We start from the raw sequence: 27,101 nt of genomic DNA on the forward strand, positions 1-27,101 counted from the left end.
AAGGCATTTGTGCGAGTTACTAAATCCGGGTTAAGTCCTGAAGGCATTTGTGCGAGTTACTATAACCGGGCTATGTCCCGAAGGCATTTGAACGAGTAGCTATATCCGGTTAAATTCCGAAGGTACGTGATTTGGGAATGAATGATCTTGCTGTAAAAATTTCAGTTAATACGCTTGAAACATCCCAACATTGAGGTATGTTTCGTATGTGCTTTGAATTAGTTGAGCCCTTACAAATAAGTATTCGCTCAGTTGATAAATGAGCTACCGGCCTTTGGCTAAGTTGATCTTTGTGTATGAATAAAAGGGTTGGTAATGTGAAGTAAGTATGATATTGAAAATTGGTGCATATGAAATTATCCGTTTAGCTACATGAATGCTATACTTTGGTTGTGTCTAAATTCTTTGCTCAAAACTTACTAAGCATTTAATGCTTACTCCGTTTCTTTGATTCTCTGTTTTATAGATTTTGGTTCTTCAGCTATCGGACTCGGGATTTTGAAGTCGAAGTCGCCCACACTATCAAAGCCCCCTTTTGGTACAATTTGAACTTCGAAATGGCATGTATAGGACTACCCTTTTTGTTGTGGGTCATGGACCCTTTGGATTTGTATAATTTTGGATAGCCATGCGAAAATGGCTTATATATGTTTAAGCATTATGTTATAATCATTTGGTATGGATATGCTTAACAAGGATTGGCCATGGGAATGGTTAATCACTATCATAATTTGTGCTATTTATGCTAAAAGGGCTAGTTGAATCATGGAAACTATGAAATAGGTAAAGTCTACCTTAAAGGTAGATGCTGACAGCAGCAGTGATGTAGATTTGGAAAATCACTAAAAATAGTAGGAATGGAATTAAATAGTGAATAAATTATGCAAACGAAACTTGATGAATATATTTTCATAGGAAAGTAACGAAACGTTCATATGAACAGTATATTATGAGATGCTAAAGTTTTCGTGAGACAGGGCCAGAACGGTTTCTGGATTCCCTTTTCCTACTTTGGAAATTCATTATAAATTAACCAGAGATAATTAGAAGTCATGCCATATATGAATAGATTTCTTTTTGAGTCTAGTTTCTATAAAAACAAACAGAATCAGTATTGAAGCCTTGTACAGGGAGATATCCAAGTCGTAATGCACAAAGGTCAGTGTAGTCGATCCCTGTAACAGGGGAGACTTTGACTAATAAACTGTACTAATTGGCCTGACCAAAAATTCTAGAAAAAAATTTGTAGATGCATATATGAGTCTAGTTTCAGGGAAAAATCACGAAACTTATTTTCGAGTTGTGAAACTCAAGATATGATTTTTAAGGTGACAGTGACGCAGTTAGCCAGCTTGCCTGGAAAATTTTAAAATGGATTGTGCAAAGAAGTGATTTAAGTCTGCAAACCCCTCGTGTCCGACTCTGGCGACGGACTCGGGTACGGGGTGTTACAATTTTATTGGTATCAGAGCTACGGTTTAGTCGATTCTAGGACTACCGTAATGCGTTGGGTCTAGCTATACATGCCATTTTATGTGATTATTTGATAGTGTGGTGATTTCTGACATTTGCAAATGTGTTTATTTATAGTAATGGATCCCGATCCCGACGAGCGGTAGCTGATGATCTTGAGAGTGTAGCGCCTACTCCCGCACAAGGGACAGCGCCGGTGGACTCTCAACCTAATGCTAGTAACCCGAATGATGAAGCTAGACAAGCTTTCTATAGCGTGATGAATGATTGGTTCAACCAATACATTCAAACTAATACGGCTGTTCCACAACCTCCATTCCCGACAAATACCACCCCCGCACCTACAATACCTCCGGTAACTGACCAAATAAGGTCAAATAAACCCCCAGTTGACAGAATCCGAAAACATGGGGCTACTGAATTTAAAGCTACGGATAGCGACGATGCCGAGCAAGCTGAATTTTGGTTGGACAACACTATCCGGGTACTCGATGAGCTATCTTGTACACCCGATGAATGCCTAAAGTGTACTATCTCCTTGCTACGCGATTCTGCCTACTATTGGTGGAGTACTCTGACTTCTGTTGTGCCCCGAGAGCAAGTAACTTGGGAGTTTTTCCAAACTGAGTTTCGGAAAAAGTATATCAGTCAGAGATTTGTTGATCAAAAACGGAAGGAATTTCTTGAGCTTAAGCAAGGTTCTATGTCAGTTACTGATTACGAGCGAAAATTTGTTAGACTTAGTAGATACGCTCGGGAATGTGTTTCGTCCGAGGCTATCATGTGTAAACGCTTCGAGGATGGGCTGAATGAAGATATAAAAATGTTAGTTGGCATTCTTGAAATACGAGAGTTCGTAGTACTTATCGAGCGAGCTTGTAAAGCCGAAGAGCTTAGAAAAGAAAAACAAAAAGTTGATGTGGGAACTGGAGAGTTTCGTAAAAGATCCTCGGGAAAGTCTCTTCAACAGGCATCGAAGAAATTTCGAGATGATGTGGGCCGGTCTAGAGGCACTTCGGGCCTTTTTAGACGAGATCGTGATCGACCCCCTGTGGGTACACGAGGCACTTCGGTCGCCAGTGTTGGGAATGAACGTCGAGACAGAACGGAGTGTCAGCATTGTGGTAAATGGCATTCGGGGAGCTGTAGGTTCCATGACCGCTCCTGCTATAAGTGTGGATCAGCTGACCACTTTATCAAGGATTGCCCGAGGTTGCCTGAACAAAATGTAAGTCAGAGTGGGAAACCAGGTGCTACTACTGCTCGGGGTAGACCGTCTAGAAACACGGGCAATGCTAGTGGCGGTCAGAGAGGATCTAGAGATGCTACAACCAGATCTGAGGCTCGTGCGCCTGCTAGAGCTTATGCTATACGTGCCCGCGAGGATGCTTCCTCGCCAGATGTTATTACCGGTACTTTTACTCTCTTTGATACTAATGTGATTGCTTTGATTGACCCTGGTTCTACTCATTCTTAAATATGCGAAACCTTAGCATCCAGTAAGACTTTACCTATTGAGTCTACTGAGTTCGTAATTCGGGTGTCAAATCCCTTGGGTCGTTACGTGCTTGTCGACAAAGTGTGTAAGAAATGCCCCCTAGTAATTCGAGATTCCTGTTTTCCGGTGGACTTGATGCTTTTGCCGTTTGATGAATTTGATGTTATTCTTGGTTTGGATTGGTTGACCGCACATGATGCGGTTGTGAATTGCAAAAGCAAGACTATTGATTTGAGGTGTGCAAATAATGAGATAATCCGAGTTGAGTCTACGGACTTAAGGGGGTTGCCAGCTGTAATATCAGCAATGTTGGCCCAGAAATATGTAAGAAAAGGGTGCGAAGCATACCTTGCGTATGTACTTGATAACAAGGAATTATAAAAGAAACTTGAGTCGGTACCAGTAATTTGTGAATACCCGGATGTTTTTCCCGAAGAATTACCGGGTTTGCCACCTGTTCGGGAGATAGAGTTTGGTATTGAGCTTGTACCTGGGACTACGCCGATTTCGATAGCTCTGTATCGTATGGCACCAACCGAGTTAAAAGAGTTGAAAGCTCAGTTGCAAGAATTGACGGATAGAGGTTTCGCTCGACCAAGTTTCTCACCTTGGGGTGCACCAGTATTGTTTGTGAAAAAGAAGGACGGAACCATGAGGTTGTGCATTGACTATTGTCAACTGAATAAAGTGACGATAAAGAATAAATATCCGTTACCGCGTATTGATGATTTGTTTGATCAACTAAAGGGAGCCTCAGTGTTTTCAAAGATAGATTTGAGATCGGGTTATTATCAGTTGCGGATTCGAGATTCGGACGTACCCAAAACTGCTTTCAGAACGAGGTACGGTCACTACGAGTTCTTAGTGATGCCGTTCGGGCTCACTAATGCCCCTGCAGTATTTATGGATTTGATGAATCGGATCTTCAGACAGTATTTGGACCGGTTCGTAGTTGTGTTCATTGATGACATCTTGGTCTATTCAAGAGATGAGACCGAACATGTTGAGCACCTGAGATTAGTGTTGCAAATTTTGCGGGATAAGCAGTTATATGCTAAGTTCAGTAAGTGTGAGTTATGGTTAAGAGAGGTTAGCTTCTTGGGTCATGTGGTATCCGCATCGGGTATTCGAGTTGACCCGAGCAAAAATTTCAGCCATACTTAACTGGAAGCCTCCAAGAAATATTACCGAAGTTCGGAGCTTCCTGGGGCTCGCCGGTTATTACCGACGATTTGTAAAAGGTTTCTCGATGATAGCCACACCAATGACGAAGCTACTTCAAAAGGATGTTAAGTTCGAATGGACGGAGAAATGTCAGAAAAGTTTCGATCAACTAAAAACTTATTTGACTGAAGCTCCAATTTTAGTGCAACCCGAATCAGGCAAAGAGTTTGTCATTTATAGTGACGCATCCCTACTTGGGTTGGGTTGCGTATTGATGCAAGAAGGTCGAGTTGTGGCCTATGCGTCGAGACAATTGAAGCCACACGAGAGAAATTATCCGACCCATGATCTCGAACTAGCTGCCATCGTATTTGCTTTGAAAATATGGCGACATTATTTGTTTGGTGAGAAGTGCCATGTATTTTCGGATCACAAAAGTCTCAAATATTTGATGACCCAGCGAGACTTGAATCTGCGGCAAAGGCGTTGGCTTGAGTTGTTGAAAGATTATGAGCTTGTCATTAATTATCACCCGGGAAAGGCTAATGTGGTTGCGGACGCCTTAAGCCGGAAATCACTGTTTGCTTTGCGAGCGATGAATGTACACTTGTCTGTTCTACCCGACAATGTGTTAGTAGCTGAATTAAAAGCCAAACCATTATTGATTCATCAAATTCGTGAAGCTCAGAAAGTCGATGATGAATTGGTTGCAAAACTGGCTGAGTGTGTTCCGAACAAGGAATCGGAGTTTCAAATTGATGATGATGATTGTTTGAGGTTCAGAAGTCGTTTGTGTGTTCCAAGGAATTTGGAACTCATTTCGATGATTCTGAACGAAGCCCATTGTAGCCGAATGTCAATTCACCCGGGGAGTATGAAAATGTACAACGATTTGAAACGTCGGTTTTCGTGGCATGGTATGAAACGAGACATCTCCGACTTTGTTTCGAGATGTTTAATATTTCAACAAGTGAAAGCAGAACATCAAGTGCCTTCAGGATTACTTCAGCCGATCATGATACCCGAGTGGAAATGGGATCGAGTCATAATGGACTTTGTGTCCGGACTGCCATTGTTAGCAAGTAAGAAGGATGCGATTTGGGTTGTTGTTGATAGACTAACTAAGTCGGCTCACTTTATCCCCGTGCGTATGGATTTTTCATTGGATAAACTAGCCGAATTGTATGTTTCTCAGATTGTGAGATTACACGGGGTACCTATTTCTATCGTGTCGGATAGAGATCCGAGATTCACCTTGCGATTTTGGAAGAAATTGCAAGAAGCTTTGGGTACCAAGTTGCATTTTAGCACCGCTTTTCATCCCCAAACCGATGGTCAATCCGAGCGGATAATTCAGATACTCGAGGATATGCTGAGATGCTGTATCCTTGAGTTTAGTGGTTCATGGGAACGGTATTTACCTTTGATTGAATTCGCTTACAACAATAGTTTTCAATCAAGTATTAAGATGGCACCTTACGAGGCTTTGTACGGGCGTAAATGCCGCACACCATTGTTTTGGACCGAGCTTGGTGAAAGCAAAATTTTCGGAGTTGATTTGATTAAAGATGCTGAACAGAAAGTAAAGGTAATCCGTGAAAGTCTGAAGGCAACCTCAGATCGTCAGAAATCGTATGCGGATTTGAAATGAAAAGACATTGAATATCAGGTGGGAGATAAAGTGTTTCTTAAAGTTTCGCCTTGGAAAAAGATACTCAGATTTGGCCGTAAGGGCAAGTTGAGCCCGAGATTCATTGGGCCGTACGAAATCTCCGAAAGAGTTGGTCCGGTTGCGTATAGATTGATTTTGCCCCCTGAACTTGAAAAGATTCACGATGTCTTTCATGTTTCGATGCTTCGACGTTATAGATCCGATCCGTCACATGTGATTAATCCCTCAGAAGTTGAAATTCAATCTGACTTGAGTTATGAAGAAGAACCGATTTGTATCCTAGCTCGTGAAGTGAAAGAGTTGCGAAACAAAAGGGTTCCGTTAGTTAAGGTGTTATGGCTCAAACACGGGATCGAGGAAGCTACTTGGGAAACCGAGAGCTCGATGAAAGAACGATACCCAAACCTATTTACCAGTAAGATTTTCGGGGACGAAAATTTCTTAAGTGGGGGAGAGTTGTGACAGCCCTAAAGTGACCTTAGTCGGAAAGCGGTCTCGAGACCGCTAGACTGAGTCACCAAATTATTTGAATGTGATAATTATTTCCTAAAATATGTGAATATAAATGTGTGAAAGTTTTAAGCTTCGATTTAGTTAATTGCATGTGAATTTAGTTGATAGGACTTATGTGAGAAAATTTAGAAATGTGCTAGGCAAATGCAAGTGGCCTAATAGTGCATGTAATCAAAGGGGTGGACTTGCATATCAATTTCCCCCCATTTAAGTACTAGTGGCCGGCCATGACAAGGGATGATGGGCAAAACATGTCATGAAACATGTTGTGTTAATGGAAAAATAAAATAAGAAGCATGGGCAAAACATGTCATGAAACATGTTGTGTTAATGGAAGAATAAAATAAGAAGCATGGGCAATAAACTAATAAGAAATTGAAGGAAGAAAGCAAAGAGAAAAAAATGTGTTCATCATTCTCATGCATGACCAAAAAAAAAAGAAGAGAAAAGCTCTCATGTTGTTCTTGGCTGAATAGGAGAAAGAAAAAGAAGGAAAAAGAGCTTTGAGGAAATCGGCTATGGTGGTTTGATAGACTAAGGTATGTTTGATGATGTTCCATGAGATGCATATTCAATGCAAGTATTATGGAATGGAGAGATTACTCCTGAATTCATACCAACCTGAGGGGTGCGGTAAGGTGATCTAATATCTTTGTAGTTGTTCGTTTTGTGCATGGAGAGAATGGGTCACTGTATTCGACAAGCAGTTGAAGAAGGATTATGAAAATCTATGCAGTTTTCTGTAGATGGACTTGGGTTATCTCATTTGTTCTTTGCAGATGATCTTGTGCTCTTTTGTAAAGCAGAGCTTGAACAGGCTAGAATTGTCAAGGAAATACTAACGCAATTCTGTTATTCCTCAGGGCATAAAGTCAATAATCAGAAGTCTCAAATTTATTTCTTAGCCATTGTCGATAATACAGTAGCAAATGAGATAAGAGAATACTTAGGAGTGATAAGAACGGATGATCTCGATAAGTATCTGGGCGTTCCTCTATTACATTTATGAGTTACGAAAGATACTTATGCATTTTTATTAAGAAACTAAGGAAATGACTTTCTAGATGGGAAGGGAAACTTCTGTCATTAGCAGGTAGGGTTACCTTAGCAAAATCAGTATTGCAATCAATTCCAAATTATTTTATGCAATCGGCTCTTATCCCATTAGGTGTTTGTAAGGAGGTGGAAAAGTTTATTTGTCAATTTATTTGGGGTTCGAGTAATATTTCTCGAAAAACAACACTAGTCGGATGGGAAAAATGTTATCTACCACTAGACCGAGAGGGATTGGGACTAAGGCGAACTGAATATCAAAATAAGGCATTCCTTCTTAAACTTGGTTTTCAGAAAGAAGCCTTGTGGGTCAGGATACTCAAGTCAAAATATAAAATTGATGAGGATTGTCCACAGAATGTTGAAAGAAGATGCTGCAGTTTTACTTGGAAATCTATTTTGAGTGTTTGGGCTGATCTTTAGGGTAGCCTTTTTTGGTGTGTAGGAGACGACAGGAGAGTAAGGTTTTGGACTGATCACTGGATTAAAGAGTTAGGACCTTTATCCAACTATTGCACTAATACAAGACTTATTTTTTTGGATGCCACAGTATATGCAATGGTAACATTAGAAGGGGAATGGAACTGGGAGTATTTTGAAAGGGATCTCCCAAGGGAAGTTCTCTTGTATATTGTAGGTATTTATTCCCCAAAAAATGATGCAGGGGGAGACCAAGTACTGTGGAGGTTAATAGATAATGGCAAATGCACAATTGCAAGTAGATATAGTAAATTCACACATGGTGATTGGCCCTTACGAGATCAAAAGTGGAAGTTGAGATCGAAATTACATGTTCTTTAGAGGGTTCGACAGTTCCTTTGGCTTCTATTACACAACCGATTCCTATCCAATTCAAAACGGTGTAAGGAGGGAAATGGCTAATAGCCATTTTTGTGATTTATGTGGGAGTGGGGTTGAAACACCTTTGCATGCGATGAGAGATTGATTGGTAGCTCGAAATTTCTGGGTAAAATTTGTACCGTTAGACAAGTTGGATACTTTCTTTTCATTGAATTTGGAAGAATGGTTGATAACAAATCTTTTAGATTTTAATGAGGCTAAGGTGTCTGTTGGAATATTTTATTTAAGATTATAACTTGAAGAATATGGAAACGATGAAACAACTCGCTCTTCAATGGAGAATTTGGTGAGGCTTCGATTGAGGTTGCTAGAATTATTGCCTTCGCGAAATTCGTCACCCTAGCGAACAATAGGAGAAATTAGCAGAATGATTCGGCAATATCTTTTACTAGTTCGCAGCCGCCACCTAACGACTGGTGCAAATTGAATACAGATGATCAATGGATCAAGGCACTTGATTACTAGTCGAGCCTCTGTTGGGGGTTTTTTCTGGATCATTAAGGTAAATGGGTTACTAGTTACAGTCGAAATATAGACATTTGTTATGTACTTGATACGGGATTATGGGCAATTATGGACGAATTGGATATAGCTTGGAAAAAAGGTGTAAAGTAGGTATTAGTGGAAAGTGATTATTTGATTGCGATCAATATGCTTAATGGCCAAACAGAGGAGACAAAAGGGAGTCTAGCACGAATCCTCATAGAACTGTTAGCAAGAGATTAGCATGTTTACTCCACGCAGAGCGAATAGATTCTATGGCAGCATTAAGAAGAAATGTTCCTCTTGATTTGAAAATTTATAATATTCCCCCAAGATAATCTGAGATGGAGATTCTACAAGAGAGTGTTGGTGATAGATATAATTGGCTAAATGTATTTAACTTCCTTATCTAAAATAAAAAATAAAAGTTTGGATGCCATTTTTAAATGGTCGCTCCCATGTTTTCTTTCTATTTTCAATCTCAGACTTTACTTCCCTTCCAGGTCCCATGTCTCATGTCACAACCAGTGTTAGCTCTTCCGGTTACTACTCTTACCTTTATTTCCTTACCTTCCACACGCACGGTACCCAAATGCATCTAACTCTTGTTTTCTCTCTTTTTCTTCAAACCCATTTCAAAAGTCCTTTCATTTTTTGAGGTTTTTTGTTTTCCTTCCATCACCAAGAGAGAAAAGAAAAGATGACCCTTTTTCATTTACAGAGTCCTCAGCCATGTTTCTTGCCCCCAAGAATTTCCAGGCTGACTCAAACCTCTTCTTCTTCAACAAGGTACTTTTCCAGGTTCAAGAATCTTTATTTTTCTTTGTTTTTTTTTCTTTTTCAATTTGAATTAATGAACTTAAGCTTCTGATGTGATTGGAGTTCTGGTAGTAATCCATTGGTGATCCTACGAGTTTAAAACATTCATTTTTCTCTAAATCTTTATGTTGATGGTCTCAAAGATTAAAGTCAACTTCTTTGTATGATTATTTGTGTTTTGTTCTTGGGGTGTTTCGTGTGATCTGCCTTGGACCAAGTTTGCTAAATCCCCTAAGCATTGACATTTTATGCACTATCATGGCTGCAGTATTACATATAATAGTTAATCAACTAGCGGAAGAGAGGGGTGACTAGTGAGCAGGGATTTTTATTTCTTAATCTTAGTAGTGAATGCTTCCTGATCTGTCATTTCTTCTTTTTGACTATTTATAAATCAAAGGAGGGAGCTTATTTAGTGGGGTTCTGAATGTGGTTGTGGGATTAATTTCAAGAAGTTGAAACCTGTACTAAAAAAGTGTTGTTACAGCACTGGGATTAAAAAGCATCAATATTTTGACTGTTGCACTTTCTCAGAACTGTTGATGCGAAACATCCTTACAATGCTGATTTGTTCTTGAAACATCTATGGTATCCATGCCACTTCTGTAATTAGTGATTTGAGTTTAAACAGTTTGGTCAAAGAAAAAAAAAAAGAAAGCTTTTTCATTTCATTTTCTTCACTTGTCTTTTTGTGGGATCAATCAGATAATTATTTATTTCCAAAGTATGGTTTGTGGTTTCAAACAGAACATTTGCCTTGAAGGGTTGCCTTCTCATTTTCAATGTAGTTCGTTGTAGGTGAGCTCGGCTGCATGACTAAAATAAAAAAGATGTTTGGATTAAGCATATGATGTTCTTGAATTTTGTTTTAGAAAACAAGGCACAAGAGGCTCAAACAATATGATACTTCTCCAGAAATCAATGCCATGCAGCTATTGGTGGAACAATTCTTCACCTAACAATGCACCAAACTGTATACACAAAGGAGGTGAGTCCTACATCTGCCTTAAGAGTTTGTCAAATCGATACCTATGTTCAGTTTATCAACAAGTAATTAATCTTTATCCTTTGATGTTACTGTTTTAATCAATCTGTTAAATTTCTGTTACATAGGTAAATTTGGAATTTGGGATAGTTAGATTAATTGAGTCCGCATAACATGATTACTCATTTTAGTTATTTTGTAGTTGTGCAAGCTAATCCAAACTTGTTTGATAAGAATGTTAAATGGGTCAATCTATTTTGGCCTCAACAATATGAAGGTAAATCAACTTGTTAACTTTGTGCCTGGTTCAACTTATGATATGAGCAATTGTTATCCATGTTGGTTTGGGAACATCTACAGAAAAACAGTAGGTTATGAAGGAGAAATATGCTAGTTGGTGTTTTACGAGACCATTGTTACACTTCGAATTCCTTTTGAGTTTATATTTATGAGGGTTAGTGGCCTCATGTTCATCTCTTTTCATAGCATGTTAGAATCTCTTCTCTTCTTTTTTTTTCTTTAAAAACATAAATATATTTTCATGTTTCAAAAGAAATGTGATAGCTTCCCTTCTCCATGAAAATGGAAACCTTCTAGTCAAAAAGCAACAGATAAGTTGGAGTGTGTTTCAAATAATTCAAATGTCAAATTCTTTAGGATTGATCTACGGAATAGTTCTCAGGTCAGCCTTATATCCTGGATTCCAAAAGTGTTAACGTGGATTTGCTGTTTTTTCTTCGTCTTTCTTTATTTTCCAGGGGGAGTTGGATTCAGTCATTCTTAATACTTATGCTGCCTAATCTTTTGTGTGCATGTTAGTGTCTGTAATATGACTGATATAGTTTCACTCACATCAATCAGTATCAATATGATAGAGTAATAGAAACAGATCTTAAACTGTCAGTAGGGATTGTGTTATCAGGTTGCTTACTGATTTTCGGTTGCTTACTGATTTTCTTTTCATATGCATCTTATATTGTTTTGTAGATGAAAGTAATTGGACTGAGGTATAGCATAAAAAATTCAGTTTAATCTGCTTATTCTGCTGAAATAAATTTGATTCATTATGTAAGCTTCATACTATAGTGGTAAAGAGTCAAGTAGCAATTAGTGGAAGGATTTGGGAAATTTGTAGTTGGTTGCGGTTGGAAAGGAAAGTCTCGTAGACATTGGTGAAGCAATAAGAATGCCGTAAAACAGACAGTAGATGAACTTATTGAGGAGCAGGAACAGTGAAGGGTGAATTTGAAGCGGTAGAAGTTTGTTCTCTAGATAGGATAAAATCACAGGGACCAAAGGATTTTAGGTTTTACATAAAAATTGGAATGCTGCAGCAGAACAAAAATTGCTTTAAGATCAAATGAAGATAATAGGTGCTCCAACAGTATATGCTACCTATGTTATTTGGATTTGGTTAGTGTTGGAATGAGTATGTATCTAACACAGGTCTGTTCAATTTTTCAAAGTTTTCCTTGCATTTGGAGGGTCCTTGGAGTGTCATATTCCTATACCTGTGTTTAGATATGCATAATATGGTTACTTCAAGAAATATGAAGCATGGAGTAACATAGTATGCTACCACAACATGAGTCTGCTTTGATTTCAATATTGTCTTCCTCTTCCATTCCTCCCCCCCCCCCAAAAAAAAAAAAAGAAAAAAAAAAACGATCTTCCTCTTTAGTAAACAAAATTGGAGAAAGAAAGAAGAAAAATCTGATCAAGGGAGCTAGTTGAGTATAAAGCAACTTAGTGGAGATTGATCAGGATATGAACCTCTTCCTCTTCACAATGCACAATGAAACCCGATGGATTAAGTGCCATCTTGGATATGAACCAACTGGATTTATAACACAGTAGAATGAAAAGGACAAAATAAATCTGAATAACCTATTGTTGGGTTGAGGATATAAATGAGAGAAAACCAAACAAAAGGAGATATGTTTTCTGTATGGGCCCTTCATTCTTCATAAGAAGAGTTGTTACAATATTCTGGACTGCTTAAAATAAGGCAATCTTGCCATTTACTGGATTTGGCTGCTGTCATGTAGTGGAAGCTTGCGCTAGTATCCGTTAGTATTTCTGATTTTCCATCTTTATTATCGCACCTCTATTTTGCTACAGGATGTTGTTTCTACATTATTATTAGTTTATCTTCTAGCAACTTGCTGCGTGTCATTCTTTTTCTTTTCTTGAATGATACAACCATACGGTTGGTTATTATAAGCTACTGATTTTAATGTCCTAATTTTCTTGACGTCATCCTTGCAGCTGCAGGGTCATCAAGCTAAACTGACCACTGGAACTGTGTCGTCATTTTTCTTACTAAGTCTAATTCAATTAGATTTCCCCAACAGATTAGTGAAGATGATCCATGACTTATTTCCACATCTACTTCAGATTTTGGCAGCTAGAAGCTTACCTCTTGCCTTCATATCTAGTTCCTTGAATAAACCAACGCCTCTTAACCTGGACTTGTCCTTGCCGTCGATTCAGGATATTAGATGGAACTTTGCGCGGCTACTGTATTTATTCAACATTCAAATGGAGAAAAATGTTGCCACGTAAGTGAAGGTTACCATCCTATGGAGAAAAATGGATGCTCCTTTGGACCTGCTTTACGAAGATCGATGAGTGATCTCTTTTAATAAGCATGAACTTATTTTTAGAGTAAATTCTTAACATGCAAAGTTGGCAGGGATCAAAAATGTTTTTGAGATACAATGCTAGTTTGGCCACCATTTCTTAGTGTAAGCTTTTAGGCCTACTGTTATCATGGAATTAAAACAAGGTTAACTTAATGTCCAGGGCAACCCATTTTATGTTAACCTTAATATTATTAAATGGTAAGTATAGGGTGTCTACGACCACTTCCATTTCCAGAAGTCTGGGCTTGCAAGCGAAGGGAAGTGTAAAGAGACATAATGTCAGTTTACCTCAACCTATCAATTTAAGCTTTTATTCTGATGTTTGCTTTTATGTAATAAATTTACTAAGAAACTAATATTAACTGAATAGTAATGAATTAAGCACGTTAAGAAGGCAATATTGATTCTAAATTGTGTATCTTTACTAGCCAAAAAAGGCTTATGGATTGTTAGGTGATTTTATCTTACTTCAGTGTGTCTTAGGTTTTTTTTATTTGATATATTTATTCACGTTTGGCCTCTTCTACTACATATTAGATTGGATGCTTAACATCAAAGCTCAAATTTATTCTGTTATTCATGTTTGTTACCCCATGTGGGGTTAAGTGGTTTTTCCCTCTGGTCTTGTATTCAAGTTAGGCCTTTCCACCTACTGACAGTAGGTTTTGGTTAGTGCCAAAGTATAAGGTATTGAAATAAATCTTGGAAAAGATGTTCTAGGATGAAACTAGAAAATCTCATGTAGAGCTTCACAGGAGACCTTGTATATGACGTGTTTAATATATTGCTAATTAGTTTAAATTCTTGGTAGATCCCAAAAGATGTAAATTATGTATGATCACAATCAACTTACTTTTGCTGAATAAAAATGTCGCAGGTTAAAAGTTGTTTATGTTGCCTTTGTTTTCTTCAATATATATAAATTCCATTCCCTTCTTGAGTCTGTATGGACTTTATAGTTCAGAATTTGTGTGTTAAGAATTGAGTTATTCTCTTGTTTCTAACGTTTGTAGGTTTCTTGTGGTTCTCCTTGTAGCATGCTGCTCATTTGTTATTATTGGTGGTTTCCTGTTCTTCAACTTTAGGTAATGTATTTGAATATTAATTTATAGATGATTGTGGAAAGTTTATGGTAAATGATATGTTAGGTAGTGAAGCTTTTTTATGTTTAACTTTTGTTGCAAAATCTTTTATGCCTTGATTATATTTCTTCAAAAATTTACAATTGTCCCCTTTTAGTGTCTCTTCACTGAAATTTATAATATGATCACAGCTAAAGAGAAATGAGAGAAGCAATATGATGTTATACATGTGATCTTATTTGTCTTGACATAGCAAAGAATTCCTTCTATCATTATCATGTCTTCTGTTCTTTTTATCTTCGATGTTTATTTGTTTATGATTCCTCATATGTTGCACTTTTATGAATGCTTTGAATAATGCAGGGGAAATACACAATCACTCGAGGATTGCTTGTGGGAAGCATGGGCATGCTTGTGTTCATCATCTACCCATTTAAGAGTGCGTGATGTGTTATGAACCTAGTCATTTTGTTTCTTTAAGATATGATCACATTCATATTCCTTGCATGGTTATAAAATTGAAAATTTAGAACTTTATCATCTGAAAAGCATATTTGTATGTTGAACTACAGCAAAGAACGCGTATTGAACGTGTTATTGGCTTCATTCTTGCTATATGGGGCATATTATTTTATTCTCGGTTGTTAAGCACAAGGACAGAGCAATTCTGAGTACGCATGGCAATCTAGAACACATTTTACCTTTTTCAGTTTTACAAAGATCCTTATTATTTGCTTAAGCTACCGTAGATGCCGTTAACATTTTGATATTGGTTGGCAGAACAACATGCAAAAACTCAGGGAAGGTGCACAAGTACAAGTTTTGGAGACAGATTATATAATCATTTGTGGTATAAATGGTCGTCTAGCTTTCATACTAAAGCAGATAAATAAATATCATGAATTTGCTGTGCGCTTAGGTACTGCTACAGCCAGGTAAACTATTACACCACCATTTTCGACTTTTTTTTATTTCTTTCTTTATTATTTTTTTTATGAGTAGTTATTGGCTTTGACATGCATTTTGCTTTAATAGGAAGCAAAGAATTCTTCTTATGTCAGATCTTCCAAGGAAGCAAGTTGACAAGCTGGCTGACAACATTGCCAAGGATTTTAACCATATTGATATCCTTACAAAGAGCTATAAGAACAATGTCTTTCCTTCCCTTAATTTACAATTTCCAACTACGTTTCCCTTTCATAGTTATTTTCAGGCCTGGGTAAACACCAACTATGTTTCCCTTCCATAGTCAATAACCACTGTAAAACATTTCAAAATATTCATCAGTATCGTTTTAACTTAGAAATCGTGTTAATGACAGGGCGTCCTTTGTTGGTGATGCACTTTAGTAGAGGACCTTGTCCTATTGATCTAACTAAAGATATTATCTCGAAAGAGCACAATGTGAGATAAAATAATTGACCCTTTTATGCGGGGGGGGGGGGTTGTTGTTGTTGTTTCTTCTATATATCTTAATCTAAATTTATTCTGTACGACTCAGTACATGGTAGTGCACAAGAAAAGCTTCTGATCCATATTGGTGTTCATGAAACAGACGAATTCTAATTAGTTGAGTTAGAATTATCTATTATCATTAAGCTTCCTCAACATTGTTTCTACTTTTGTAGTTGTAGCCTTAGTTTGACAAAATCATTTGAAAGAGCAGCTGCCAATAAGGCACGGGCCATTATCGTACTGCCCACAAAAGGAGATCAGTAAGACTTCTGTCAGCTATATATTAAATTATTTTAACTGCTTTTATTTTTACTTTCTCTTCTGCAGGTTGTGTAAAATAATTTGTAATATTAGTTTCATTTTTCTACTTTTTGAGTGCTACATTGTATCATTTAGAATATCCTTAGCTAACCTGGTTTCCTTGAACCTTTTCGAGTCAGGGACCACCATCCTATGCAAGCCACGACCTATGGCTGCTTTGCATAATAGAGCTCACGCTGGCCTGCTCACTCCTATGATGCAAAGTTTAGCTGTTTTATATTTCTAGATAATTAGTAGTTTGAAAATCAAACTTAACAGTGCAATAGTTGACCCTTAAACTTAGACTTGAGGGTTTGGAAAACTATGAAGAAATCCAGAAATTTTGTTGTATATTGCATTGAAGAATGGAGTAAAGATAATAGCTACAGCAGCTATTAGACTATCCTGAGCTCTTTTCTATCCAGTTCTTTGCATGTTCATTTTTTAATTAGTCCAAAATACAGACAATTTTTCTTTAGGGGAGTTTAGTGACAGCAGTTCGTTAACTGATTAGGTATGAAGTTGATACTGATGCATTTCTCTCTGTCCTAGCACTTCAACCTATTCCCAAGATGAATTCTGTCCCTACTGTTGTTGAGGTATATGCATTTGCATAACCATAGGCTCAATATTGTACTACCAAGAAAAATTGAGTTTAATTTCGGCATTTTCTTTTCTGATGCAGGTTTCAACCTCCAACACTTGTGAGCTCTTGAAGTTAATCTCTGAATTGAAAGTAGAGCCTGTAGAAAATGTAGCTTCTAAATTATTTGTTCAATGTTCTCGGCAAAAGGGGCTCATAAAGATCTACAGACACTTGCTTAATTATCAAAGTACAGTATTGATTCTCGCTAATAGTTTTTATTATCCTGATATCTGAAAGCTTTAAAGATTAAGATTCCTTGTTGATAGCCACATTTTCTTTGTCAAGAGCATAGACATCAGCACTTAGACATCTTCACTCTTGGTAAATTTGGGATGGTCGTGAACCCAAATAATGGACAAATAAGGGGGTAGTTTTCCTTCTTTGATCTGCAAAACCATTCCTAGTTTCTTTCTTGTTTAATAGCACTATTTAGCTTGGCTACAGAACTTAACCGAGTATTCTCTGTTGCGTTAAAGAAACTCTAAGGTCCATTTATTGGGAGTACAAAATTATTTTTCAAATTTCAATTCTTGTTCATACCATTATGTTGTAGTTTTCTGCTCCATTAATTAGGATCATGTTATTGCAGAAAATGTATTCAATCTTTGCCATTTTCCTAGACTAACAGGATTGACATATCAACAAATAAGACGTGGTTTTCAAGAGGTAATGCTTTTTTGCTAAAGCTTAGTGCTTATCAGTGCGAAGAATAACATCCATGCTGTTTTCTTATATTGATTTCTTTTCAGGCAATTGTTTGCGGTCTTTATCGGAGTGGTAAGATATACTTCCATCCTGCGGATGATGAAATTCTTCAGCAAACTGACAAAGTACGTAGACAATATGAGTTTTTGAACTTTTACATTCATATTTTTTGACATTTCAATGTTAAGATCCAAAATTTGGCAGTATTTTCATGGACTGAAATGTAAGTTCCATTTTAATAGAAATATAATGTACCAATAATTGATCGTTGAAGTCTTCTACACTGTAACTATTTAAAATTGTTGTCCTTTTATCTCCGTGTGTGCAACTGTGATAGTTTCATGGTGATACAACTACTGAAAATGTTTTGCTTGAAAAGAACTACTAAGCTGAAATTTCTAGTCCATGCATTCCTTCTCTGATCATATCATGTATACTTCCCGACATATTTCTCTTTTATCCATGTAGGTATTGTTAATTGCACCTATTCATAGGACAACAAAACACCAACTTGCATTGTCAGATGTAGGAAATCAAACCAACCCACTACAAAGTCCAAATGTTCTAAAAAACAACAGTGATACTCCGACTCCTGCTTTAGAATTGAGACAAGAACAGCTTCTGAATGTTGTGAAACGAGCCAACAAGCTGGGGTCAAAGGTAAGCTTTCCAAAGGGATAGTGTTTTAAGTGACCACATCTGTTGAATGTTCTGGAAGTCCCCTTATATATTCTCTTGGTTTCAAAGCAGGCATCGGATTGGAGTCTAGGCCCCAAAGAATACATACTTATGCTTGGCTGGCGCCCAGACATTGTACAAATGATTGAAGAGTATGATAATTATCTCGGCCGTGGAAGCGTGTTGGTATGCTTTTAATTTTCTTTTTGGATTCTTATTAAGTCCAGTATTTTAATCATAACCCTTCCCTCATATCCTGTTGGATCGGATGCTGTTTTTAGCCCCAATCGATCATGTTACTTCTTGATGAAAAACATCTTTAATACATATGCATTTGTTAATTTCAGACTATTCATGTGCTATCTGTGCTTTACAGGAAATATTATCAGATGTTCCATTAGAAGAAAGGAAGAAGGCAAGCTACATATCTGGTCAAAGAAAGCTAAAAAATGTCCAGGTTATCCACAGGGTACGGTCTTGTTCCATTGATCTTGTGGAACTTCTCGGTACTTTTATTTGTACTCGGAATGACGTAATGTAGGAATATTCTGTAAATATTTTAGGAATATTTTGTAGATATTTTCTTTATTAAAATCCCTTATTTTAAGGGATCATATCTCCTATTTAGTATCTTTCCTAACTTAGAGTTTCCTAAAGTAGTGTCGTAGGTTGTATATAAAAACTCTGATTTATGTTCTATTTAGTATAAAAAATACTCTGATTTCTACATGGTATCAGCTTAGGTTACGATTTCTTTTTCAACCTAGACCATGTCCGAAACTCCTTCTCCTACTTCGGAGATTACTTCAAATCCAGAAAATTTTTCTGGTTCCGATGCTCCATCAGATTCGTCTGGTCTGACTATCACCTGCCATCGATTGAATGGCAACAATTTTCTTGAAGGGTCTTGTGAAGGTAATCTGGTTATAAAAGATCCAGAAGGTAACCTTTCTTCTACTGCATTTTTCTCCTCCCAGTTGACTCCTAATTGGATCCTCGATTCTGGTGCTACGGATCATATGACTGGTAACAAGGCATTGTTTCACAATTTTTTCCATACCTTTGGTAAAGCTGTCAAAACGGCTGATGGTACCTTGTGCAAAATAGAGGGACATGGCACTGTTATTCTCAATGAACAGATTGCACTTAAAAATGTTCTCTTTGTACCAAATCTGGCGTGCAATCTCATCTCTGTTAGTAAATTGTCCATAGACTTGCACTGCTCTGTAATTTTTAATGATCGTGATTGTACTTTGCAGGCACTGAACTCGAAGAAGATGATTGGTAAGGCCAGCTTGCATAATGGTCTCTACATCCTCCCTACCTCTCCTAAAATCGAGATCTCCAAGTCATTTACCGCTTTAGGAAAAGTTGATACTGTTATGTTATGGCACTTTCGTTTAGGCCATCCTAGTTTCCAATACCTTGCAAAATTGTTTCCTGCTCTATTCATTAATAAAATGCCTAATTCTTTTTCTTGCAAAGTTTGCTCTCTTGCCAAACATACTAAATCATCTTATTTTCCTTCTACATACAAGCCTTCTTACCCTTTTGCTTTGATCCATAGTGATATTTGGGGCCCTTCTCGGGTGAAGAATGCTGATAATTGTAAGTGGTTTATCACTTTTATTGATGATCACAGTAGGATAACTTGGACTTATTTGCTGAAAGATAAATCTGAAACTGCTAGTGTTTTTGTGCAATTTTATAACATGGTTCTCACTCAATTTGGGTCTAAAATCCAGCTCTTTAAATCTGATAATGGCAGTGAATTTTTTGCTAGGTCTTTAGGTGATTTTTTTAAGGAAAAGGGCATAGTTCAGATTAGTTCTTGTGTTGGAACCCCACAGCAAAACGGCGTTGCCGAAAGAAAAAATAGGCACCTTCTTGAAGTTACTCGTTCTCTTCTATTTACCACTAATGTTCCTAAATATTTGTGGGGGGAAGCCTTATTAACTGCCACATATTTAATCAACCGGATGCCTAGTAAGGTTTTAAAATTTCAAACGCCTCAATCTATATTTTTGCAGCACTTTCCTCATTTTAAGCCTATCTCCTCCATTCTGCCACTTAAAATTTTTGGCTGCACTGTTTTTATCCAAAATATTGCTCCTAATAAGTCCAAGTTAGATCCTAAGTCTTTAAAATGTGTATTGGTTGGGTATTCTTCACTTAAGAAGGGTTATAAATGCTATCATCCTCCTTCTAAACGATTTTTCACCACTATGGATATAACATTTTATGAGCAGGATTCCTATTTCACTCAGGCTGAAATTCAGGGGGAAACATGGAGTGATTTTCAGCCACAACAGGTATCTCCTTCTAATCTTCATTCTCAACCTTCAGAATTGCCATATTGTTCGCCATTACCTGCAGATCTGTCACCTGTGAATGCTCCCATTGATTCTCCTGTAGTACCTATGACTAATTCACCTACACCCACTTTAAACACTCTTCCTGAAAATACACCTACTCCAATTGACAGTCTTCAAAAAACACCACCACCCAAACAACTTCGTGTCTACACAAGAAAAAGAAGACATATCCCTGAGACTGTTTTGCAATCTGATTCTTGCCGAGAATTGGATTTGGGTCCAGCTGCCGAAATGGAAGAAGAAATCAGTAAGTCCACTACTCTAGATGACTTTCCTATTGCTATTAGAAAAGGGGTTAGACAGTGCACCAAGCATCCTATTGAAAAATTTACTGGTTATAATTCATTGATGCCGTCTTTTCAAGCATTTACAGCAACTTTAGATAAAGAACAGGTTCCCACAAGCATAGCTGAAGCTCTAAAGGATCCAAAATGGAGAAGGGCTGTTGAAGAGGAAATTTGTGCACTAGAGAAAAATGCTACTTGGACCATTACAGACCTTCCTCAAGGAAAAAAGGCTGTCGGCTGTAAATGGATCTTTGCTGTAAAGTGTAACTCCAATGGCAGTATCCAACGATACAAAGCTAGACTAGTGGCCAGAGGTTTCACGCAAACATATGGGATAGACTTCACAGAAACTTTTGCACCTGTGGCAAAGCTTAACACTATTCGAGTACTCCTAAGTTTGGCTGTAAATTGCGATTGGAAATTACACCAACTTGATGTAAAAAACGCATTTCTTAATGGCAAGCTTGAGGAAGAAGTCTATATGCAATTGCCACCTGGCTCAAAGTCTATTGAAGGTAGCAACAAGGTTTGCAAGCTCAACAAGTCTCTATACGGGTTAAAACAATCACCCAGAGCTTGGTTCGAGAGGTTCACTAAAGTCATTCTTCAAAATGGCTACAAGCAGTCCGTTGCCGATCATACGCTTTTCATCAAGGTAACTTCTACAAATAAGAAAGCTATCCTAATTGTGTATGTGGATGACATCATTCTTACTGGAGATGATGAGGAAGAGATTAGCAATTTGAAGAAGTTGTTAAACAGGGAATTCGAAACCAAGGACTTGGGAAAGCTAAGGTATTTCCTAGGAATGGAGGTGGCAAGATCAAAAGGACTTGTGATTAACCAGAGAAAGTATTTACTTGATTTACTCAAAGAAACTGGTTTTCTTGGCTGTAAGCCGGCTGATACACCAATGGAGGCAAACTTGAGATTCAATAAAGAAGATGAGTCCTTAGTAGACAGAGAGAAATTTCAAAGGTTAGTTGGGAAACTAATCTACTTATCCTTGACAAGGCCAGATATAGTTTTTCCCGTAAATGTGATAAGTCAACACATGACTAATCCTACTGAAGAGCATATGGCAGCAGCAAATAGAATTCTCAAGTACTTGAAGAAAACTCCAGGACACGGCTTAATGTTTAAGAAGACACAAGACAGAACTGTTAAGATTTTTACAGACTCTAGTTGGGCTGGAGATCTCACTGAAAGAAGATCCACTAGTGGGTACTGCACTTTTGTTTGGGGTAACCTTACAACTTGGAGAAGTAAGAAACAATCTGTTGTTTCAAGAAGTAGTGCTGAAGCTGAATTTAGAGCACTAGCTTTGGGGATATGCGAAGGAATTTGGCTACTTAAATTACTAAAAGAACTTGGCACAAATCAGGAGGATCACTTTGAAGTTTTGTGTGATAATCAATCTGCCATTCAGATTGCCAAGAACCCAGTTCAACATGACCGAACAAAGCATGTTGAAATTGATAGGCATTTTATTGCTGATCAAGTCAACAAAAAGACAACCACTCTTTCTTACATTCCTTCAGAAGGACAGATTGCAGACATTCTTACCAAGGCTTTGCCAAAACCTGTGTTCAATAAATTCCTATTCAAGCTGGGATTATACAATGTATATTCTCCAGCTTGAGGGGGAGTGTAGGAATATTCTGTAAATATTTTAGGAATATTTTGTAGATATTTTCTTTATTAAAATCCCTTATTTTAAGGGATCATATCTCCTATTTAGTATCTTTCCTAACTTAGAGTTTCCTAAAGTAGTGTCATAGGTTGTATATAAAAACTCTGATTTATGTTCTATTTAGTATAAAAAATACTCTGATTTCTACACGTAATGCTAAGCCTTCTATCATTTCCTTCTAATCTGTCAGTTTATTTTCATGCATTGCAGATTGGAAACTCCATGAACTATGATACCTTGGAGGAAACCATAATGAACATACAAAATTTTATCAAGAAAGTGAATCAAATTCCTTTATCTGTAGTTGAGATTTCCAATAAAGAATGGCTTCTTGGAGGTATTGGTAATTGATAGAGAATGTTTCTGTTGGTAAATTTTAATCCTTCAGCTAACTCTTTCCTTCTCAGATCCGTCAAGGGCTGACAAACGATCGGCATACTCTCTTCTTCTTGCTGAAAATATTTGCAACAAACTCAGAGTGACGGTGAGTTTAGTTTAATAGTATCTTTGGTAACCTCATTAGCGAAAAACGATATTAAAGCATTTCCTTGGAATTATAATTTGAAAATCAAGTATTAAGAGGATCAATTTTTCTGCAGGTGCAAAATCTAGTTGCAGAGATTAGTGACTCAAAATTTGGCAAACAAGTAATCCTTTTATTGACTTTGAGAATTGCTTACTTTGTGGTCTTTGATTCTCTAAGGTTTTTTTCACATATTTAATAAATCCGTAAAACTCTGCAGATTACAAGAATCAAGCCATCCGTGACTTATATTGCGGCCGAGGAAGTGATGAGTCTTGTAACGGCTCAAGGTCTTGAAAGTTATAATTGCCAATAGTTATATTTATACTATTGGCATATGTTATCTTAAGAAATAACTGTATGTTGTGTTGTGCATGACAGTCGCTGAACACAGTGAGCTGAATGAGGTGTGGAAAGACATTTTAAATGCTGAAGGTGATGAAATATATGTAAAGGTAAAGACAATCTCTCTGATTTTTTTTATTTCATGCTTGAACTTACTGAAAATGAAGGGTTTTGTTATAGCGTAAAACCAAGCATTTCATGTCACTATGTTATGCGAGAGTGTGGAATAAAATATAGGTCGTTAAGTAACTCAGGGTTTAGTGCAATCGTTTCATGTAGGTACCTTTAAGAGACGGCACTCAGTGGATTTAGTAACCCCTTTTTCTATCCCTAGATTACAACCTCTGTAAGGCAACTGGATCAACTTTAGGTAATTCAACATTTCATGAAGAGGAACTAGAGCAGTCAGATTGCCGCGTTGGATTCTTCTCAAACTGGGCCAAGAAGATTAATGACTTAATGAGAGAGATTAATAGAAATAATAGTTTTTGGTATAATTTGCAGCCAAAGCTTTTGTTTGTCATACGAAGAATAAGTTTTGGATTGCTGCTTACCTGTGTCTTGACAGGATATAAACCTATACATGAAAGAAGGGGAGAAGCTGTCGTTCTCAGAGCTATCCGAAAGGGCATTTTTGCGAGGAGAAGTTGCAATAGGATATATCAAAAACAACAAAACTGTATGTTCCATTAATGACCGTTTAAAAAGCATGCTTTTAAGATATTTAGGTTTCATAGTTAGTAATATCTTTATCTGTTGTTGGTTACACTCTGCAGGTTATTAACCCAACTCCCAAGTCACAACCTCTGTCCCTAGAAATGATAGATTTACTAATTGTTATATCAGAGCTGGAAGGAGAGCAACCTGTTGTTGTCTGAATACTAAATACATCATCCTTGCTTGTTTATCTTTTTAGTCTCATAGTGAGGATTAGAGATTGAGAGAAACTTCTTGAATTTGCTGACTAGTGAAATTTAGAATTGTTGTTTGAAGAAAATGTAGTATTTTATGATTGTAAATTTGAAAAGAAAATAAAGAGGTTTATTTTTCACATTTCAAAAAATTTGAAGTTAAACATGTAATTTATACTTGTCCAATCAATTATTAAATTATTCGTTATGATAATATTAGTATCTTTAGATTAATTGTGCATGACTCTAGAGATTAATTAGCATTAATTTATATCTAGGTACTAGTATAAATATGTTATGTAGTATAATGTATATACACATATTTTCAAGATACCCTTTTCTCTCTATTCTCTGCTTTTCTTCTTTTTCACGGTTGATTACAACCAAAACAGTGACAGCAAGGTTGTCTTCTTTTTCTTCATTCTTTCTCTCTCTCACTCGATTTTATATAGTATCAAAGCCTATTGACCCTCACCCCCCCACCATTAAAAAGCCCAGACGCATGAGAGTGCTTGGGCCACCCCTTCGACCACTCTTTTCCTCCGCGAATCTTCCCATTGTTTGTCCGCCTTCATTGGTCTTGTACCCCATCTGATTTGAGGTTTTTTTTTTTTAAATTATTATTCTCTCTTGCTATGGAACCTTCTACCAAATTGTCTTTTTGATGTTTTTAATTTTCCTACTATTATTATGGTTGAAATACGTGAATTCCCATATATTAAGATATTTTTTTAAGTTATTTAGGTAGATAAATTTTAGAATAATTCATAGAGAATTTTTAGAAATATTTTTTCATGTTTTAATAGTTTACTAGAATAAGGGAATTATTTTCCCAATTAGGTTATGAGTCTTTTTTTATTATTATTTAAATTCAGTTCTTTACTTAATAAAATCATAACAGTTTTATTGAATACTCTCTTCAAAACTTTCATGACATCTGAGCTAGGTTAAATCTTTAGTAACATCATGGTTAAAACAACCTTCATTGTTCATTGGAGATAAGAAATCTAGCAACCAAATAGAGATAGAAAGTTCTACCGTCAGAACAACTATCGAGAGTTGAATGACTTAAGAGATAGAGGCGTCTCACCTCTTTTTTAGTTGATATCTCACAAGTTGAATGACAAGAATTACCTCAAATGGTCGTAGTCTGTGAAGTTAGCAATTGATGGACACGATAAGCTAGGTCATTTAATGGAGAAGTCAAGCAACCACAAGTGGGCGATCCAAGGATTAGCACGTGGAGGTTAGAAAATTTTATGATAATTGCATGGCTTATTAATTCTATGGAAGCATCCACAGGTGAACCTTTTCTTTTTTCTTTCGACTGTTAAAGATGTTTGGGACGCTGTGAAAAATACCAATTCAGATTTAGAAAACGCTTCACAAATCTTTGAGTTACAAATAAAACTCTGGAAGGCTAGGCAAGGAGAAAAAGGAGGTTACTTTTTATTATAACGAGAAGATGTCTCTTTGGTAAGAACTAGATCAATGTTATAATGATGAATGAGAGTGTCCTAGAGATAGTGTAAAAGCTATGAAAAAAAGAAGAGAATGAGCGAGCTTATTTATTTCTGGCTAGTTTAACTAAAAAAGTTGATAAAGTGAGATTTTAGATCCTAAAACAACTGCTTCCAACACTTCGTGAGATTTTTTCTAAGGTTAAAAGAGATGAGACTAGGAGATGAGTAATGTTAAGGCTAGGTTTTGAAGTTTACGATGATAATTTTGTTCTTGTGATTGTTAAAAATGATGATGACAGTGAAAAAAAAGGAAAAAACCTTGGTGCGGCCACTGCAAAAAATATTGGCACACTCGAGAAACGTGTTGGAAGCTCCATAAAAAACTGACAAATGGGAGAAAGAATAATGGCAATGGTTGTGGTTTACAATATGAGGATAACAAAACTTTCCAAAGGACTAATGAAAATCATGAGCAACAAAGTTCTTTGAAAGGGTCTTCATTCACTAAGGAACAACTAGAGCATTTATACAAGCTTTTTCAATCACCACTGTTTCGAATGAATTCTTCTATTCCTAACTCACCCAATAGTCATTGCTCCTTTGCCCAATCAGGTACTGATTTTTTTTTATTTTTAGTGTCAAGCCTTATAAAACAAACACATGGATCGTTGATTCTAGAGCTAGTGATCACATGACTAGTAGTGTAATACCCTATATTCGACCCGTTCATCGAGCCCGAATATTAGGATGCCACACCACCGTCTTACATAATGCATAGTACAAATGAGTTTATTATTATAGTAACGTCTTCCAATTTAGCATTCACATGAGTTTTAAGCCTAACTTGCTCAAATCATCATTAATACATGCTTAACATACATCATAGTCTTATAAATATAACTAAACATGCATGGGATCCATTTAAGAAAATTCCAAATCAAGTCACGTAGGTATTGATATTGGAACAAATGTATCGATAATTCCCTTAAATGGTATCAATACTGATTCGAAAATCGATACCAACTCAATATTCTATTTCTCATTTAAAAATCAAATCTCGAAAAATTTCAGTACATTTATTAAACCTTGAGTATCGATACTCGTGATATGGTATCGATACCAAATTACAATACTGACTTTCTACACATTGAAATATCATAGAGTTATCGTTTTTGTAACCCAAATATCGATATCTCTACTCCAAACCACAAAAATATAGCACATCTAAGCATTTAATCCATTCCAACAAATATCTAATCAACATGCATTATTTACCTTTTTAAACCATTGTCAAAACGACCAAAATAATAGTTCAAAACATCAAAAACAGGTCCGAGCAAGAATCAACATACCAAGGTCCAAGCCTATAACTCTTAAGAACAATTAAGCTATAAAATATCCAAAACATCATGGCAATATCATGCAACATTTCTACCACAGTATTCAACGACCATTGACCATACATACAGTTC

The 27,101-nt window shown here is 36.8% G+C and overlaps 1 protein-coding gene and 1 pseudogene across 1 annotated transcript; both read left to right on the plus strand.

Annotated features, from left to right (window-relative positions):
- The first annotated feature begins 9,157 nt into the window (after positions 1-9,157).
- Positions 9,158-24,374, plus strand: LOC107897856 (putative ion channel POLLUX-like 2; annotated as a pseudogene).
- On the plus strand, positions 20,044-20,940 carry LOC121208163 (uncharacterized). The gene is made up of 2 exons (XM_041078658.1): positions 20,044-20,654; positions 20,801-20,940. Exons 1-2 carry the CDS (start codon positions 20,258-20,260, stop codon positions 20,818-20,820), a joined length of 417 nt encoding a protein of 138 aa, XP_040934592.1. The 5' UTR covers positions 20,044-20,257; the 3' UTR covers positions 20,821-20,940.
- Positions 24,375-27,101: the final 2,727 nt, after the last annotated feature.

This window comes from Gossypium hirsutum, chromosome A10 (assembly GCF_007990345.1).
Source record: "Gossypium hirsutum isolate 1008001.06 chromosome A10, Gossypium_hirsutum_v2.1, whole genome shotgun sequence".
NCBI classification, from domain to species: Eukaryota; Viridiplantae; Streptophyta; class Magnoliopsida; order Malvales; family Malvaceae; genus Gossypium; species Gossypium hirsutum.